Source organism: Eleutherodactylus coqui, chromosome 13 (genome assembly GCF_035609145.1).
Source record: "Eleutherodactylus coqui strain aEleCoq1 chromosome 13, aEleCoq1.hap1, whole genome shotgun sequence".
Lineage (NCBI taxonomy): Eukaryota > Metazoa > Chordata > Amphibia > Anura > Eleutherodactylidae > Eleutherodactylus > Eleutherodactylus coqui.
Genome location: NC_089849.1, coordinates 120,904,413 through 120,921,740, shown reverse-complemented (window position 1 = coordinate 120,921,740; position 17,328 = coordinate 120,904,413). Strand labels below are relative to the sequence as shown.

The window sequence follows — 17,328 nt, the reverse complement described above, 5'->3', positions numbered from 1 at the left end:
ATTCTAACGACTGCCAGAGTCTAAAATCTTTAGAAGTAATATAATCCCATTGACAAATCTATTTTGATTGTGTATATAATAATTAAAGGGGTTGTCCCGCGAAACAAAGTGGGGGTATACACTTCTGTATGGCCATATTAATGCACTTTGTAATGTACATTGTGCATTAATTATGAGCCATACAGAAGTTATTCACTTACCTGTTCCGTTGCTGGCGTCCTCGTCTCCATGGTGCCGTCTAATTTTCAGCGTCTAATCGCCCGATTAGACGCGCTTGCGCAGTCCGGTCTTCTCCCTTCTGAATGGGGCCGCTCGTGCCGGAGAGCGGCTCCTCGTAGCTCCGCCCCGTCACGTGCCGATTCCAGCCAATCAGGAGGATGGAATCGGCAATGGACCGCACAGAAGACCTGCGGTCCACCGAGGGTGAAGATCCCGGCGGCCATCTTCGCAAGGTAAGTAAGAAGTCACCGGAGCGCGGGGATTCAGGTAAGTACTGGACGGTTTGTTTTTTTTATGCCTGCATCGGGTTTGTCTCGCGCCGAAAAAAAAAAAACCCGTTTCGGCACGGGACAACCCCTTTAAGTTATACATTATATGTTTCAAATCTAAGTGATGAATATAAGAGCATATGTTAGTGCTATATAGAAGGTGAAATGTCCAAGAATCAGAAACTAAGTTCTTCCTTGCGGAGATCGGGGTCCATTGAGCATGCACTAGCTGAGAGATACGCTGTTTGCCTAATCTCCCAGACAGCTACGTAAAGTACGTCCAGTTTTGACGTACGCATGCGCCGCAGAAGCACTATCTGCCGAGTTATGAGACGCCTTGAGATTACGTCAGAGCGACACGATATGGCGGCGCACGCTACAAGCTCTGGACCTCCACCTCCATAAGGTAACACACTATTTGTATATGTATGTTATGCTTGAAAAGGGCGTTTTAAAACGCCGAAACGCGCTGCATGGTTACTGCTACAAGATAGTTTCACTTGTATGCAATCCTGAATAAATGTATCCTGTAAAAGACTGTCTGGTATGACAGCTGATTCGTTTGGATAAGAAGACCCACAGTAGGAGCGCTGAAGAAAGCTTTTAGATTTTTAAACCTTGTTTTTTTAACCCATTGGAGTTCTCTCCTTCTGGGGCATTTTTCCTGCCTGCTGCTCTCCTTCATCTCGAAGGATATCTGGGGATCCCTTTAATACTACAAGCAAACTCGGACCACAGGTGCAGGTGGGGTGTCCCTGTACCTCACGGAACCCCGCTATGCACCAGGTGAGTTAATACATTGCAAAAATACTATATGGTGGCGCGGATCATTATTCCAGATTTAATGACTGCCAGCTTGCAATACTGCAGAGTGTTTGAGGACCAGAGGCAGGATCGATGGGTATCGTCTAGAGATGAGCGAGCGTACTCGGAAAAGCACTACTCGCTCGAGTAATTTGCTTTATCCGAGTATCGCTGTGCTCGTCCCTGAAGATTCGGGTGCCGCTGCGGCTGACAGGTGAGTCACAGCGGGGAGCAGGGGAGAGCGGGCGGGAGAGAAAGATCTCCCCTCCGTTCCTCCCCGCTCTCCCCTGCAGCTTACCGCTCCGTGCCGACACCCGAATCTTCAGGGACGAGCGGGGAGATACTCGGATAAAGCAAATTACTCGAGCGAGTAGAGCCTTTCCTCCTTGCCCTACCCTGCTACGTGACCCCACCTACTTGTAGTCCTCAGCTGGATGCCTGCATCAGTGATCACTGCTACCCTGCAGGAATAGGAGACTATCCTAACAGTCGCATCCTCAGGGCTCATTCATACAGGGAGATCGCCCCAGAACCAATGGTTTACTATGGGGACGTTTAGATTCCTTCATCTGAACGTTCTCATAGGAAACCACTGGTTCTAATAGCCGCATGATTTTTGCGCGCCCAACTTCCCATGTGAAGGAGGCCTCAGGGTAAGGCCGACTTCACACGAGCGTAAGCGAATGAACAATGCTTTTTTTGCACGTGCGCAGCGTACTTTACTGTACATTCTGCGCCCGCAAGGCGTGTTCATTTGCACGCATTGATTAAAATGGCTAATTAATCTAATGAGTTCCAGATGCGTTACAACATGCAAAATACATCCGTTCCTCACCACGGACTCTCTAAAGACACTCGTTGTCGCCCTCTTCCACTCCCGATTCGACTACTACAAGTCGCTATTCATCGGCCTCCCCTGCAACAGACTCACTCCACTCCAATCCATACTAAATGCGGCAGCTAGGCTCATTTTTCTATCCAGCTGTTACTCATGTCAGGGTAATCAATCAATGCAGCACCAATCAAAGCCCACCTTAATGTCCCGTGGTCGACAGTAAAGGAAAAAACACAACACACAGGTCTGGTACGGTTCCCTGTACGGGAGTAAGGCTGGATTCACACGGTTTTCACGCCGAGCCGATATACGTCATCCTCATCTGCAGGGGGGGGAGGATGGAAGAGCCAGGAGCAGGAACTGAGCTCCCGCCCCCTCTCTGCCTCCTCTCCACTATTTGCAATGGGGAGAGGCGGGATGGGGGCGGGGCTATTTCACAGAATTTAGCCCCGCCCACCCCCTTTTATTGCAGAGGGGCGGAGAGGAGGAAGAGAGGGGGCGGGAGCTCAGTTCCTGCTCCTGGCTCTTCCATCCTCCCCCCCCCCCTCCCCTGCAGATGAGGACGAAGTATATCGGCTCGGCCGATATACGTTCGTGTGAATCCAGCCTTATGGCGGTAACTTTACTGGTTTACACAGGGCTTTATACCCTCCTGTTGTATCACAAAGCATATAGCATCTCATTGGTCCAGATATATAGCATCATCATATATGTCCATAATACTGTCCATAGCAATATTAATCAGACAAGCAGCTGCATCAATCACATGTTCCTTATCCACATCAGGCACTTCTACTTTTCTCCTCAGTCCTTTGAGCAAGATGTTGCAAGTTCCTACAACTGCCAAGCTAATCGCCGTCATATCTTGTTCCTCTTTGTAATTTCCAAGACACATTCCTCTCCGCCTTGTCATATCGGATATGATTTTTTAAGAATGCATATTAAGTTTTTTTTGTCACAAAGCATTGCATCGAATTTGCACTCAGGTCTAAAGATATAAAAACATATAGCAATATATACACATGCCCTCACACTCAGACGACTCTGCATTATGCCAGTCACTGCATTGGCTGCCCATGCGTTGCAGAGCTAAATTTAAACTCCTCAACCTCCCCCACAAAGCTCTGCATGGCGCCGCACCACCGTATATGGCCTCCCTCCTGTCAGTACACCACCCAGCCCACACACTCTGATCCCCTAACACACTCCGACTAAACACCCCTCTAATACGAACCTCTCATGCTCGCCTCCAGGACTTCACCAGAGCAGCACCCATCCTCTGGAACGCTCTACCCCAAGGCATCCGGACAATTCCCGATGCATGAAATTTCAGACGCTCCTTAAAAATGCACCTCTTCAGGAAGGCATACCAAATTCCCTGACCTAGTCCCCCGCCTCTCCCTATGGCTGCCCACACCTTCCACCCTGCCTATCGCACACGACCTCTACCCCTGCACCTGCTTACCACCCCATCTCGTTTGCCTTCTAATAACTGAATTCCACATGAAATCCCCTAATGCCTGTGTTCCCCATGCCTTGCTCCCCCCCCCCTTCCACCTCCTGTACCACCCGCGGGCAACGTGGCTATTAGGTTCTATTGAACCTGATAGCACAATGCTCACGGTGCGGAATTCCATCGCGGAATTCTGCACCGTGAAATCACCCGACCTCACCCGCGGCATGCTCTATTTGCCGCGGGTGTACGCGCAGACGGCTTCCATTGCAGCCAATGGAAGCCGTCCGTCATGCTATCTTCCGCTGTAGCACAGCGGAAGATAGCGTGAAACCGCTTCCCCGCCCACCGCCAGCCGCGTCATGTGACGCTGTGGGCGCGTCATGTGACGTTGTGGGCGTGTCATATGACCTGGCCAGCGCGTCACATGACGCTGCGTCGCATCACACGCTCTATTGCGCATGCGCGCCGAAGCGTCATACGGGACAGAAGATGCCGTATCCGGAGGTAAGTATTGGGGTCTCTGGGGGGCGCCATGACAAATTCCGCAGCGGAGCCCAGAGCCCAGAATTCCGCGGCGGAGCCCGTCACGGCCATGGAAAGCCGGCCTTTATGTGATACACAGCAAGCTCGCATAGACTTCTATGGCAGCTGAAAAAACAGAGGGGGAGGGAGCTACCTGCGTATAACGCTGGGAAAAGAAGACAGCTGGTGTAATTAGGCATTTTAATGCCATTCCGAGGATTTCTGCAGATTGTAGCTTGCCATTGCTTCAGCATGCTTTTTAACATTCACACAGCAGCGCCTCATATCAATGGCTTTAAATACGCTAATTAAGATCAGGTGGCCATTTTGAACTCCATCATACTCAAATCAGCTCAGGTTTTTAAAATGGGAATAGGGTCATGTGATATATCAGTCTTGGCGAGGAGTCACTCTGAAATACACTAGAAGTTTAAGTTTTCCCCTATATTTACTTGTTTAGGAGTCAGACATTCAGGACATTTTTTTATGGACAGGTCATTTAACGTTGAGGAGTACCTCCGGATGTTAGAGGACATCATATTCCCATCTGTGCTCCATGAGAACAGTCAGTTCCCACATTATTTGCAGCAGGATGGCGCACCTCTGCACTTTGCAGTGGCTGTACACAGATGGCTAGATGGGCACTGGATTGAGCGTAGAGGTCCGGTTGAATGGCCACTATTAGACTTTTATCTCTGGGGACATTTAAAGCCTCTTGTATATGCAGAAAAACAGAAGCGTTAAAAGGGGCAGCGCTCCAAAATCATAGACTAGTATCAAATGGTGACCACTCACCTGTGGGCTTGTGTTCCCACTGGCACGAGCTGACCACCAGCTAGTGATGCCAGTCTTCAACGGGTAAAACTGTACTTCCTACAGCCACCGAAATGGTGAGCAAACCGAGCAACACCAGGAGGCATATAGCGATCAAAGACAAATATGGACAAAAAGAAAAACAAAGGATTTATGCTCACAGGACTTAGGTACAGTAAAACCTTAGAATTGAAAGGAGGACTTACTATTTTGGGGGGACTCTCCTTGAGGCCCCCCTGGTAGTTTCAAACCTAATTTCAGGGGAAATTTGGGGTGAAGATTTGGGGTCTCAGAACCCCAATACAATGAACACTTCACCTGTTGTAGGTTGTGCCGTTGAACCTGCAGTGTAACATGACTCCAATGGTAACACCATTAAACGCACTGCAGTTTGTACTACCTTACCGTCTGCATCATACATCAACTACCCATACTTTTTTAGAATTAAAGGGGTTGTCCCGCGCCGAAACGGGTTTTTTTTTTTTTTTTTTAACCCCCCCCCCCGTTCGGCGCGAGACAACCCCGATGCAGGGGTTAAAAAAACAAACAGGAGAGCGCTTACCTGAATCCCCGCGGTCCGGCGTCTTCATACTCACCTGCTGAAGATGGCCGCCGGGATCCTCTGTCTCCGTGGACCGCAGGGCTTCTGTGCGGTCCATTGCCGATTCCAGCCTCCTGATTGGCTGGAATCGGCACGTGACGGGGCGGAGCTACACGGAGCCGGCATTCTGCACGAGCGGCCCCATAGAAGACGGCAGAAGACCCAGACTGCGCAAGCGCGGCTAATTTGGCCATCGGAGGCCGAAAATTAGTCGGCACCATGGGAACGAGGACGCTAGCAACGGAGCAGGTAAGTATAAAACTTCTTATAACTTCTGTATGGCTCATAATTAATGCACAATGTACATTACAAAGTGCATTAATATGGCCATACAGAAGTGTATAGACTCACTTGCTGCCGCGGGACAACCCCTTTAAGACCGGAACTCTCCCATCTTGCCTCGAACAGACCTCACAGAGTTCGGAACTCGACTCGCAATATTTGCAAGAAACAAGATCCTACCCCCAGACCACGATTACATACCGCTCCACAGGTATCCAGGACAATAACTCAAAAGTTCCCAACCTGTAGTGAGAAGCAAGATCACGCAGCTCTATTCACCGACGCAAGGAACACAAGTCATACGACAAAAGCAAGGATGACAAGAAGAGGAGGGAAACGAGGGAGAGGAAGAGAACATTTACTACAAGGAAGCCAAAATCCTCCCCAACCACCACTCGTCCAGAATCATGCAAAAAACGTGGTATTTGCAAAGACGTTTTATCTTAAGGTCTATCTTTTTGTCCATCGAAACCCCTGGATCTTTTCCAACTTTTTATTGATCTCTACCAATTTACAAGAAAACTCACCTTGCAGTGACATTTTTCACGTTCTCATCTAGACCCCACTAACATTTTTTTGTCACAAGACCCACAGGAGAAATTCATTTTAGATGATCCTATTTCCACAGCCCTCAAGCCTCAGAGTCCATTTTAACCCCTTGAGAGTAAAGGTCAATTTATAGAGACATTTCATAACCAGGTACTTGCAGAAGGACTCAAGCATTGTAATAAAAAATGCGGACAAGGGCGGGTCTGTAGTCATTCTTGATAGAAGCTACTTTGCATTTGAAGCAGCACGTATACTAGACGACAATAATTATTACACTAAACTTGCCTGTGACCCCGTCAATGACAACCCAAGGAAACTTTACTCCCTCTTAGATAAGGCAATGGTAGATGAGGATCCACTTATGCCTAACCAGCAAAAAGCCTTCTTAGTGGAAGCTATAAAGTTCGTCCTACAGAATAATTACTTTAAATAGAAGGGATCTTTTTATTTTCAAATAAGGGGTACAGCTATGGGGACTAAGTTCGCCCCAGCTTATGCTAACCTCTATATGGGGGCATATGAGAGGAGAATTTGTGATGCATGCATTAAGTTTTATAGACGCTTTATAGACCTCTCTTTTATTTGGAATGGGTGTATAGAGGACATCCATACTTTTATCGAAGATCTGAACCAGAATAATTGGGGCTGCAGTTCACAAGCGCAATGAGCCACAACAGTATTACTTTTTAGATTTGGAACTGTATGTTGAAAACAATAAACTACAAAGAAAATTTTTCTTTAAATCAGTGGATAAGAATAGCTATCTTAATTTTGCCAGCAGCCATTCTAGGAGTTGGAAGATGAACATACCCTACGGACAGTTCCAGAAAATAAAAAGAAACTACACCGACATCAACATTTATAAAGAACAAGCCAATATTTTGAAAAAAAGATTTAAAGAAAATGGCTACTTGAATACTCTTATAGAAGTAGCCTATTCTAAGGCTTTAGATGGACCAAAGACTGAAAGTGCAAATAGTAATGGAAATATGAATTAAAATAAAATTAAAAGAACCGCTTTTATTACCAACTATAACAGTCACGTATGGATATTAAATAGAAAAAAAAAATCAGTAGGGGATACTCAGAGCTGATCTTTTTTTGGTAGGCAAAATTTCATCCAACTTGCATCATGTAGTATGCTGCCTGTCTTTCAAATGTAAACTAAAGCGGTGTAAGTGCTGTGCTAATATACAGTACAATACTCATAGAATGGTAGAGTTGGAAGGGACCTCCAAGGTCATCGGGTCCAACCCCCTGCTCAATGCAGGATCACTAAATCATCCCAGACAGATATTTGTCCAGCCTTTGTTTGAGCACTTCCATTGAAGGAGAACTCCCCACCTCCCGTGGCAACCTGTTCCACTCATTGATCCCCCTCACTGTCTAATATCTAATCTGTGTCTCCTCCCTTTCAGTTTCATCCCATTGTTTCTGGTCTTTCCTTGTACAGAGGAGAATAGGGCTGATCCCTCTGCACTGTGACAGCCCTTCAGATATTTGTAGACCGCTATTAAGTCTCCTCTCAGCCTTCTTTTTTGCAAGGTAAACATTCCCAGATCCTTTAACCGTTCCTCGTAAGATATGATTTGCAGACCAATCACCATCTTGGTAACTCTTCTTTGAACTTGCTTCAATTTGTCTGTCTTTTTTAAAGTGCGGTGCCCAGAACTGGAGACAGTATTCCAGATGAAGTCTGACTAAGGCTCCCTATCCACGCGTGTAGCGATATCCCACGGCGGATCTCCGCCGCGGAAGCTGCCGACGGGGAGCAGGAGACAGCTGATGGTTCTTCGCACTGAGCCTATCTGACAGACAGGCTCACCGCGGAGAATCACAACAAATCGCAGCATGCTGCAATTTGCCGCTCGCGAGCTGAGAATAGCTATGATTCTCCGCTCGTGGACAGGGGGGCTGCGTTTTCCATAGCAACGCTATGGAAAGCGTTCACTGCGTTCCCCGCGGCTGGATTATCGCCGCAGGGAACGCTATGAAAATTCACCTGTGGACAGGCAGCCTAAGGAAGAGTAGAGGGGGATAATTACCTCACATGATCTAGACTCTATGCTTTTCTTAATACATCCCAGAATTGCGTTTGCCTTTTTGGCTGCTGCATCACATTGTTGACTCATGTTCAGTCTATGATCTATTAGTATACCCAAGTTTTTTTCACATGTGCTGCTGCTTAGCCCAATTCTTCCCATTCTGTATGTCCTTTTTTCATTTTTCTTGCCCAGATGTAGGACTTTGCATTTCTCCTTGTTAAATACCATTCTGTTAGTCGCTGCCCACTGACCAAGCTTTCCTAGATCTCTTTGAATACTCTCTCTCTTCCCTAGTGTTAGCTATCCCTCCTAGCTTTGTGTCATCTGCAAATTTGATCAACTTCAAAAAAGGTTTCTTAAAGCATAATGTATCAAGACACTTCATTTATTATCATAATGGGGAATTTAAAAATTTGAGAATTACTCCAGTTGAAAAAAATTGAACATGGGAAATTCACCAGCTTAAAAGAAAAAGAAAAGCCCTGGATTTTTACCCTAAACTGTTTGACCCCTAACGGTGTAAATGAGGTATTAGAAAAAATCTCATCCTAAAGTAGTATTTTACTATTTGATTTTAGTATCTATGTGTTTTTAGCATCAACATTTCTGTATTTTATTTTACCACTGAAATACGAGGTATATGGTTTTTTTTTTAATTTTGGAGTATTTATGGCAACATTTTTATCAATTTCATATTGATATCTGATTTTAGTCATTATATTTAGTCTAACATAACATTTATCTTGACAATATTTTCCTACATATATATTTATATATATTCTTCCTATATTTTTAACCATTATTTTATATTTCTTTAGTAGTATAATTTTTTTGATTTATTGTTATATTTTTCACCATATAAAAATCATTTTTTATACTCCTTTTTCAGTTAATCTTTCCATTTTCAGCATTTCCATCATTATTACTATCGTTATAGTTAATTCTAAGTCGCCAATATCTTTTTCTTCTGTTTTGTCCCATAACCTGGTGGAACGCAAGAATGGAGCGCAACATTACGCTCTCCCATGTCACCACGTTATCAAGCGTGTGATGTTTTTCTTTCTGTTCTTCTTGAAGGCACTATGGAACGCAATGATACGTTCCTGACGTTCTCTCATCACCACGATCCCGGCTTGCGTGGGCACGCCCCGAGACACGTGACCCCGCTCCGAGCTCACTGTATTTTACTTTTTTTTCTTTTTCCTTCTTGTTGTTGTGTGCCCACTCTACAGCCTTAGACCTCCCTCACACATGGCGTTTTCAGCAGCGTTTTCAGCCCTGTGCTAAACGCTGTACAAGGCTCCCATTTATTTCAATGGGGCCGCTCACACAGGGCTGAAAACGCTGCTTTGAAAAGCGCTGCATGTTCTATCTTTGGGCATTTTCAGCTGAGTCTCCCATTGAAATGAATGGGCTGTGCTGAAAAGGCAGCTGAAAAGGCAAACAACCTGTGTGAGGGAGGCCTAAGGGTGTGTTTTTTCAATAGTATCATTAATATGCCCTGCTTGTACATATTGTGTTGTTAGTGATGACATCATCATGCGCCGCCAACACCGGCGTTCCATTAACTCACTGTTACCTGCTCTACATAAGTAAGCTATTCATGTATCATATCTATGCTTGACAAAGAGGCCCCATGCAGCCTTGAAACGCGTTGCCACATCCATTATAGTTTGTATCTGTCTCACTTTGTGAATACTGTACCTAACTCTTGTGCGCATAAGTCCCTTGTTTTTCTCTTTGTGTATGCGGAAAAAATACACAATATGGGTAATCTGAAACAGCGAATCCTACAGTGCTGAGAAGAAATGTCACCCGTTACCACGTCACTGCCAGCACTCTCATTTCTCTGCCAGCACACATTTACCTCTGTGGGTTCTATCCTGTCTATCTAGGGTTAATGTCTTCAGTCTTCAGTTAGGTTAAAGGGGTTGTCCCGCGAAAGCAAGTGGGGGTATACACTTCTGTATGGCCATATTAATGCACTTTGTAATGTACATTGTGCATTAATTATGAGCCATACAGAAGTTATTCACTTACCTGTTCCGTTGCTGGCGTCCACGTCTCCATGGTGCCGTCTAATTTTCAGCGTCTAATCGCCCGATTAGACGCGCTTGCGCAGTCCGGTCTTCTTCTTTTCTGAATGGGGCCGCTCGTGCCGGAGAGCGGCTCCTCGTAGCTCCGCCCCGTCACGTGCCGATTCCAGCCAATCAGGAGGCTGGAATCGGCAATGGACCGCACAGAAGACCTGCGGTCCACCGAGGGAGAAGATCCCGGCGGCCATCTTCACAAGGTAAGTAAGAAGTCACCGGAGCGCGGGGATTCAGGTAAGCACTGTCCGTTGTTTTTTTTAACCCCTGCATTGGTTTGTCTCGCGCCGAACGGGGGGGCTATTGAAAAAAAAAAAAACCCGTTTCGGCGCGGGACAACCCCTTTAACTAGTCCTGCAGCTGTTAGCTGAGGTGGTGGCTTGTGATTGACAGCTCTGTCAGCCAATCAGTTTCTCCCCACTTCCTATATAACCCAGCTATTCCTGGTTGGGAGTGCTGCTTATATTTCAGTGTTCCTGATAAGTAAGCTGGCTCAGTTCTCCTGTCTGGCTCCTGTGTGTCTGTCTGTCTTTCATTCTGTGTTCCTGTCATTATTTATTATCAGTTTCTATTTGTCCCTGGTTTACTGAACTCTGGTTCATTTCAGGTTCCTTTTGGGACGGGTGCTCCGCTGCTATGTTGGTTCTGTCGGAGGGGGGTTCAGAGTGCCCCACTCTGATTGCAACCTCTTGTTTCTGTCTGCTCCTGTATCTAGCCACCTGTGTAGCAAGCAAACACGTCAGTCCTGACTGACCCAGTACCAAGTCATCTCAGGGTTTTGTTAGCAGTCCAGGATGAACGTAACACCCGTAGTATGTTCACAAAGACATTTAACCATGTGTATCTGGCAAAATTGTGAACACGTTGAGTAAACATCTACAGTGCAAGGAGGAAAAAGTAAGTGAACCTTTGTGTTAATAACTTCCAAGAGCTAATTGGCAAAAATGTTTCAATTAAGTGTGGGTGCTTTGCCAATTAAGGCGCATAAAGTCTCATTACTGACAGATCTGTTCTTTTCAAGAAAGAATGGTTAGTGTAAATCATGCCTCGATGCAAGCAACTTTGAAAACACATGATATAGACATACATGAAGCTGGAAGTCTACATCAGGCCTACTTAAAGGTACTAGATTTCTCTATCAGAGGTGTCCACCTCCACAACAAAAGGTAATTCTGGTCTTGAGTGGATCAGTACTGGTGCTAAAGTAAAAAGAGTCTTTAGTTTCTCCAAAGCGGCTTGTGCCTCCGGGGACCAGGAAAATGTGTGTGCTTTCTTTGTGGGGGAGGTGATGAGAGAGATGACCTTTGAGAAGTCCTTAAAGGGGTTGTCCCGCGGCAGCAAGTGGGGTTATACACTTCTGTATGGCCATATTAATGCACTTTGTAATGTACATCGTGCATTAAATATGAGCCATACAGAAGTTATTCACTTACCTGTTCCGTTGCTGGTGTCCTCGTCTCCACGGCTCCGTCTAATTTCTGTGTCTTCTGGCTGCTTTAGACGCGCCGGAGAGCTGGTCTGCGCGTCGTCATCGTAGCTCTGCCTCCGTCACGTGGTGCCGATCAGCCAATGAGGTGGCTGTATCGGCAGTGGAATGCAAGGAAGGAGAAGACAATCCATTGTGCACCATGGGAGAAGACCCGCGGTGCACCATGGGAGAAAACCGCGGTGCACCATTGGGAAAGGACCGGCGGCCATCTTTAAAAGAAGAAAAGAAGATGCTGCGCGAACGGGGATGCAGGTAAGCGATTTTTTTTTTTAAATAACAAATGGAATTGATTTTAACAGGGCAGAATGCGGGGGTAAGTTAAAAAAAAAAATTGGTGATTTTGCCGCGGGACAACCCCTTTAATAAATCTTCTGTAGTAGTTTGCAAAACTGATCAGGCACTGTACTTCCTTCAAATTTTTTGATATGGGCCAATCCAGGATGGCTTTAATCTTGCTGGGTTCCATACTTAGACCGTCTGGGGAGATAATATATCCTAGGAATTGCATTTGGGTCTGTTCAAACCCACGTTTCTCTACTTTGATGTAGAGGTTATTCCTTAGGAGTCTCTCCAAGACCACCTGAACGTACTTGCAATGTTCCTCCAAATTGTCATAGATGAAGATATCATCAAGATATGCCACTACTAATTGATCCAACAGGTCTCAAAATACGTCATTAATAAAGTGCTGGAAGATAGCGGGGGCGTTGCAGAGACTAAACAGCATTACTAGAGATTTGAAGTGTCCATATCTTGTTCTGAAAGCTGTCTTCCATTCATCTCTGGGGCGGATCCATACCACATTATATACTCCTCTCAGGTCCAGTTTACTAAAGACTTTGGCTGCCCGAAGCCTCTTCAGCAGTTCTGAGATAATGGGAGAGGATAGTGATCCTTATTCCTTAATAGTAATCTTGTTTAGTTCCCGGCAATCGATGCATGGTCGAGGAGTAGAATCTTTCTGTTCAATGAAGAAAATGGGTGCTCCCACCGTGGAGGAAGAAGGCTGGATGAAGCCCTTCTTTAGATTTTCATCTAAATTTTCCTGAAGGGTTTTTAATAGAGATGAGCGAGCCTACTCTGCCACGCCACTTTTTCGCCCGAGTACCACGATTTTCGAGTACTTCCGTACTCGGGTGAAAAGATTCGGGGGGCCCCGTGGGTGAGTGGGGGGTTACAGCGGGGAGTGGGGGGGGGGGAGAAGGAGAGAGAGAGGGCTCCCCCCTGTTCCCCGCTGCTACCACCCGCTCCGTCACGCCGCCCCCCGGCGCCCCCCGAATCTTTTCACCCGAGTACTGAAGTACTCGAAAATCGTGGTGCTCGATCGAGTAATTACTCGAAACGAGTAGGTTCGCTCATCTCTAGTTTTTAACTCTGGTTCTGAGAGGTAGTAGATATGCCCAAATGGAATAGAAGATCCAGGGAGCAGCTCAATAGGATAGTCATATGGCCGATGAGGTTGCAGCTAGTCAGCTTTCCAAATCCAGCAGTTGGCTCTTTAACCCTTTCCAATCCACTGTCTGATGTCTGAAGACATTATGACTTAAGGCTGTACAGCTCCGATGTTGGAAGACGTCCGTCGGGGTTCTCTTACTGTATATTGCCAGCCTCTCTGCTGTAGGAGCCTATCCAACGTGTCACCTCATGCAGTACCGGCTTTAGCCAGCAGATAGCGCCGTTGTATAACAGCAGAAAAAGAGTAAGCCCCCTAGGAAAACCAGGATACAAATTGGATTGGAAAGGGTTAAACTGATTATTTCCTTTTCTTGATCTAACACTGCTTCCTGTAATCCAGCAAACTTCTCTTGCTAGGAGGCACAAAATTCCTGGAGCTCCCTAACTTGCTTCCACAGGGCGGTTATTATTTAGTAGCGGTTTAGGCACTAGGGTAGCTTCTCAAGCGTAGCAGCCGCAGGTCTGGAGAGTAGTCAGATGGAAAGCCAGAAGTCTGTATCAGCAGGTCTTGTCACAATAGCAGAGGAGCAGGTAGAAGTGGAGCTTGACCAGTCAATGCTGTGGAGCAGAATAATCATGCAAAGAAGGAGGGATCAGGGCCAGGTTGATATAGCAAGCCTAATCAGAGTCAGGGTGGAGCCAGAACAGAGGGTGGATAGCCGGATCCGGGAACAAGGTTAAAGTGTGCAGAGAAACTGTCCAAAAGCCTGGATGGCTCAACAATGAGAGCCACTGATCTAGGAGCAGGAGGTTGTGGTTTTGAGCCCTGACATATTGACACTTCTATTTTTAAAAGGACTCTTACTTTGCAGCATTTTCTCCACACCTGCCTAAAACGTTTGTACAGTAGTGTGTGTATATATATCATCCATTTGTTCAACTATGCTGCGTAGAGCTGCATAGGTAAACAGCCTTAATAGTTCAGCATAGTTAATATTTAACTAATAATGGTGTGTTGAACTGAAACACAAAAGACAGTTATTTAGCGTTGTGCATATCCCCCTTCTTTAACGGTATCTCCAATAAAGGTTACAGATTTTATTGTGCTGTAGCCAATTACCCTATTTCTTAACAGGTGGGTTGTCAAGTTCTGAAGTCTAGACATCCATGATCTGGGACTGATTGACAGCATTTTGCAGCACCCCTAGCAAGAATGTTGTTCAAGTGTAGTGACCTGGACTGGCACTGCAGGATAAAAGTACTTTACCTGCAAGTTAAGAGCAACTGTTCAAACTACCAGCGCATTTAACAAAGTGTAGTTAGGCTGGAATTAAATTTAGTAAGAAGAGGGAGTCAGGAAACTAAAGAGTTAAGGTTGTTAAGTCACCTTTGTAAATGGGTTAGTTAGAGCTGTCACAGGCTCCCTGAGTGAGGGGAAAAGGTGGGGGTTCTGGTTCATTTTGGATTGCGTACTTAGAAATTGATAACAGTGATAGAAGAGGGAAGTGAAAGGGAGTAAGCCGTATAAAGTCACAGTGAAGATGTCACTCGGAGGGGAGAGGAGCTGAGATGGACACGAGGGACGAAGCAAATAGCCATGTAAAGATCCAGCGTCTTCCTTCTCTGTCCTGCAGTAATTAGAGACTCCTTATGTAAACTTTCAAGAAATCCTGTGTGCAGCAGCTCATAAAGTACCCCGATGCAGAGAGAGACTGGTTGTTTTTCCAAACCTGATGTCCGTTTAAAGGGGTTGTCCCGCGCCGAAACGTTTTGGTTTTTTTTCAACAGCCCCCCCCGTTCGGCGCGAGACAAACCCGATGCAGGGACTTTAAAAAAAAACCGGACAGTGCTTACCTGAATCCCCGCGCTCCGGTGACTTCTTACTTACCCGGTGAAGATGGCCACCGGGATCTTCTTCCTCGGTGGACCGCAGGGCTTCTGTGCGGTCCATTGCCGATTCCAGCCTCCTGATTGGCTGGAATCAGCACATGACGGGGCGGAGCTACACGGAGCCGCTCTCCGGCACGAGCGGCCCCATTGAGAAAAGAAGAAGACCGGACTGCGCAAGCGCGTCTAATCCGGCGATTAGACGCTGAAAATTAGACGGAACCATGGAGACGAGGACGCTAGCAACGGAACAGGTAAGTGAATAACTTCTGATAACTTCTGTATGGCTCATAATTAATGCACAATGTACATTACAAAGTGCATTAATATGGCCATACAGAAGTGTATAGACCCACTTGCTTTCGCGGGACAACCCCTTTAAGCCAGTGCTGCTTTCTCGTAGAGGACAAATTCAGGCAAGAAGTAGAGAATCTTTATAGAAGTTTGTGAGTACTAAAAAAACATGAGCGCAGTGTTTCAGGAATGGCAAAACTGTTGGTGGGGTTTATAAGGGGTAGTTCTTGTCAGTTCTCTCTTTATAGCTCTTCCTTAGCTCAGATGCTGTCTCCTCAAAGTTTGTTTATCCGAATATAAAGTGTTAAACAGTGTATATGCAAGCTGTATATGCAATTTCTGGAGCGTAAGAATAATGCAGACAACCACAAACCTGAAAGTAAATGGTGTGCCTGTCATTTACCTACATACGTGTGTTCGTCTTATTTCACTACCAAGTGCTCTTAATCCAGGCACTGGCGTCACGATCACCTAATTCCATTATTCGTCCAGATCCTGTTGTATACCTTCAATGGTGCACAAGATTACATAGAACGTGCGTGCTGCACTCATTGCCACCGTGACACGGCTCCTCAGCCACATTTTAGAAACTGCTCAGAGAGTGCAGGCCTCTTCCCGCTTGTCGCCTGTTGCACAAGGATTAAATGATACACTTATACACTTGTACAATATTTGTATATGTGAACTGTGAGGGTAGAGATAAAATGTCATACTTTGAACTGGAATGAAGTTATAGAGCAGGAAGAATTTTTTGCAAGTAAAACTGTTAGCGCAAATACACTCCTAGATATTGTCACGTCCAAACTGGACATGCTGGATCCTTAACCCCGAAAGACTTGCAGGCTGTGAACAAAAGGACCACAAGTGCACACAAAATGATGGTAAACAATAAAGAAAACAGATAGCAGGGAAACACTGTCCCTATAAACCCTTTATCCAGGAAAGGGACCTGCCTATATGCAGATAACCCGCCCTAACAAGGGCGAACCTGACCATGTACTTGGGCCACTAGCAGACCCTACGTGGGACAGGAGAAAACTATAGAAAACAAGATATAAGCTATAGTAACCGCAGTACTTAGCTTTGTGAAGCATCAGGCAAACTGGAGATCCAGTACCAAACTCTAACTTCCACCACAGTCAGAGGAAGACTGAACATAAACAGCAATGAGCTAAGCCAGGTTAAATAGTCCTCCCAAATTACCCACAGGTGAAACCAAGCAAGTCTCATCTAATACTACTCCCACCAGAGCCAGAAGATGAAGAAAAGTAAAACACAGAAAGCAACAATAGGCCAACTGTAGGCCAATTTACACATAACGATTATCGCTCAAAATTCGTTCAAACAAACGAATGTGAAAAGATCGCTCACTTGTCATTCGCAGTTGTTTAAACTGACTTGTCGTTCCGTGTAAATGCTCTCCATTCAGTGCTTCCCATAGGAGGTGAAGCGCTGAGCGAGAAGCCCGTGATCCGTCAGCAAGACTTTCAGGTTAAATGCTCGACCTTAGCAGTGACATCAGCGCTCATGAGGTTGTTTAACACCTTAATGATGTAGCCCTTTTTTTCCGTTTTCGTTTCCCCCCCCACCTTTTAAAAAAGCATAAATCCTTTATTTATCCATCGACGTCGCTGTATGAGGGCTTGTTTTTTGCTGTACGAGTTGTATTTTTTAATGGCACTATTTAATGTACCATATGCTGTACTGAAAAACTTTTTAAAAATTCTAACTGGAGTAAAATGAAAAACAAAATGAAATTCCGCCATCTTTTGGTGCGT

General features: G+C 45.7%; 1 protein-coding gene across 1 annotated transcript in view; it reads left to right on the top strand.

The window, feature by feature from the left end:
* The first annotated feature begins 7,150 nt into the window (after positions 1–7,150).
* The window catches only part of LOC136587442 (cytochrome P450 2B19-like), a 39,154-nt gene continuing 28,976 nt past the window's right edge, over positions 7,151–17,328 (top strand). The window contains exons 1-2 of the mRNA XM_066586011.1: positions 7,151–7,328; positions 11,507–11,651. Of these exons, the coding sequence (XP_066442108.1) occupies positions 7,151–7,328; positions 11,507–11,651 (323 nt within the window). The remainder of the gene's footprint in view (positions 7,329–11,506; positions 11,652–17,328) is intronic.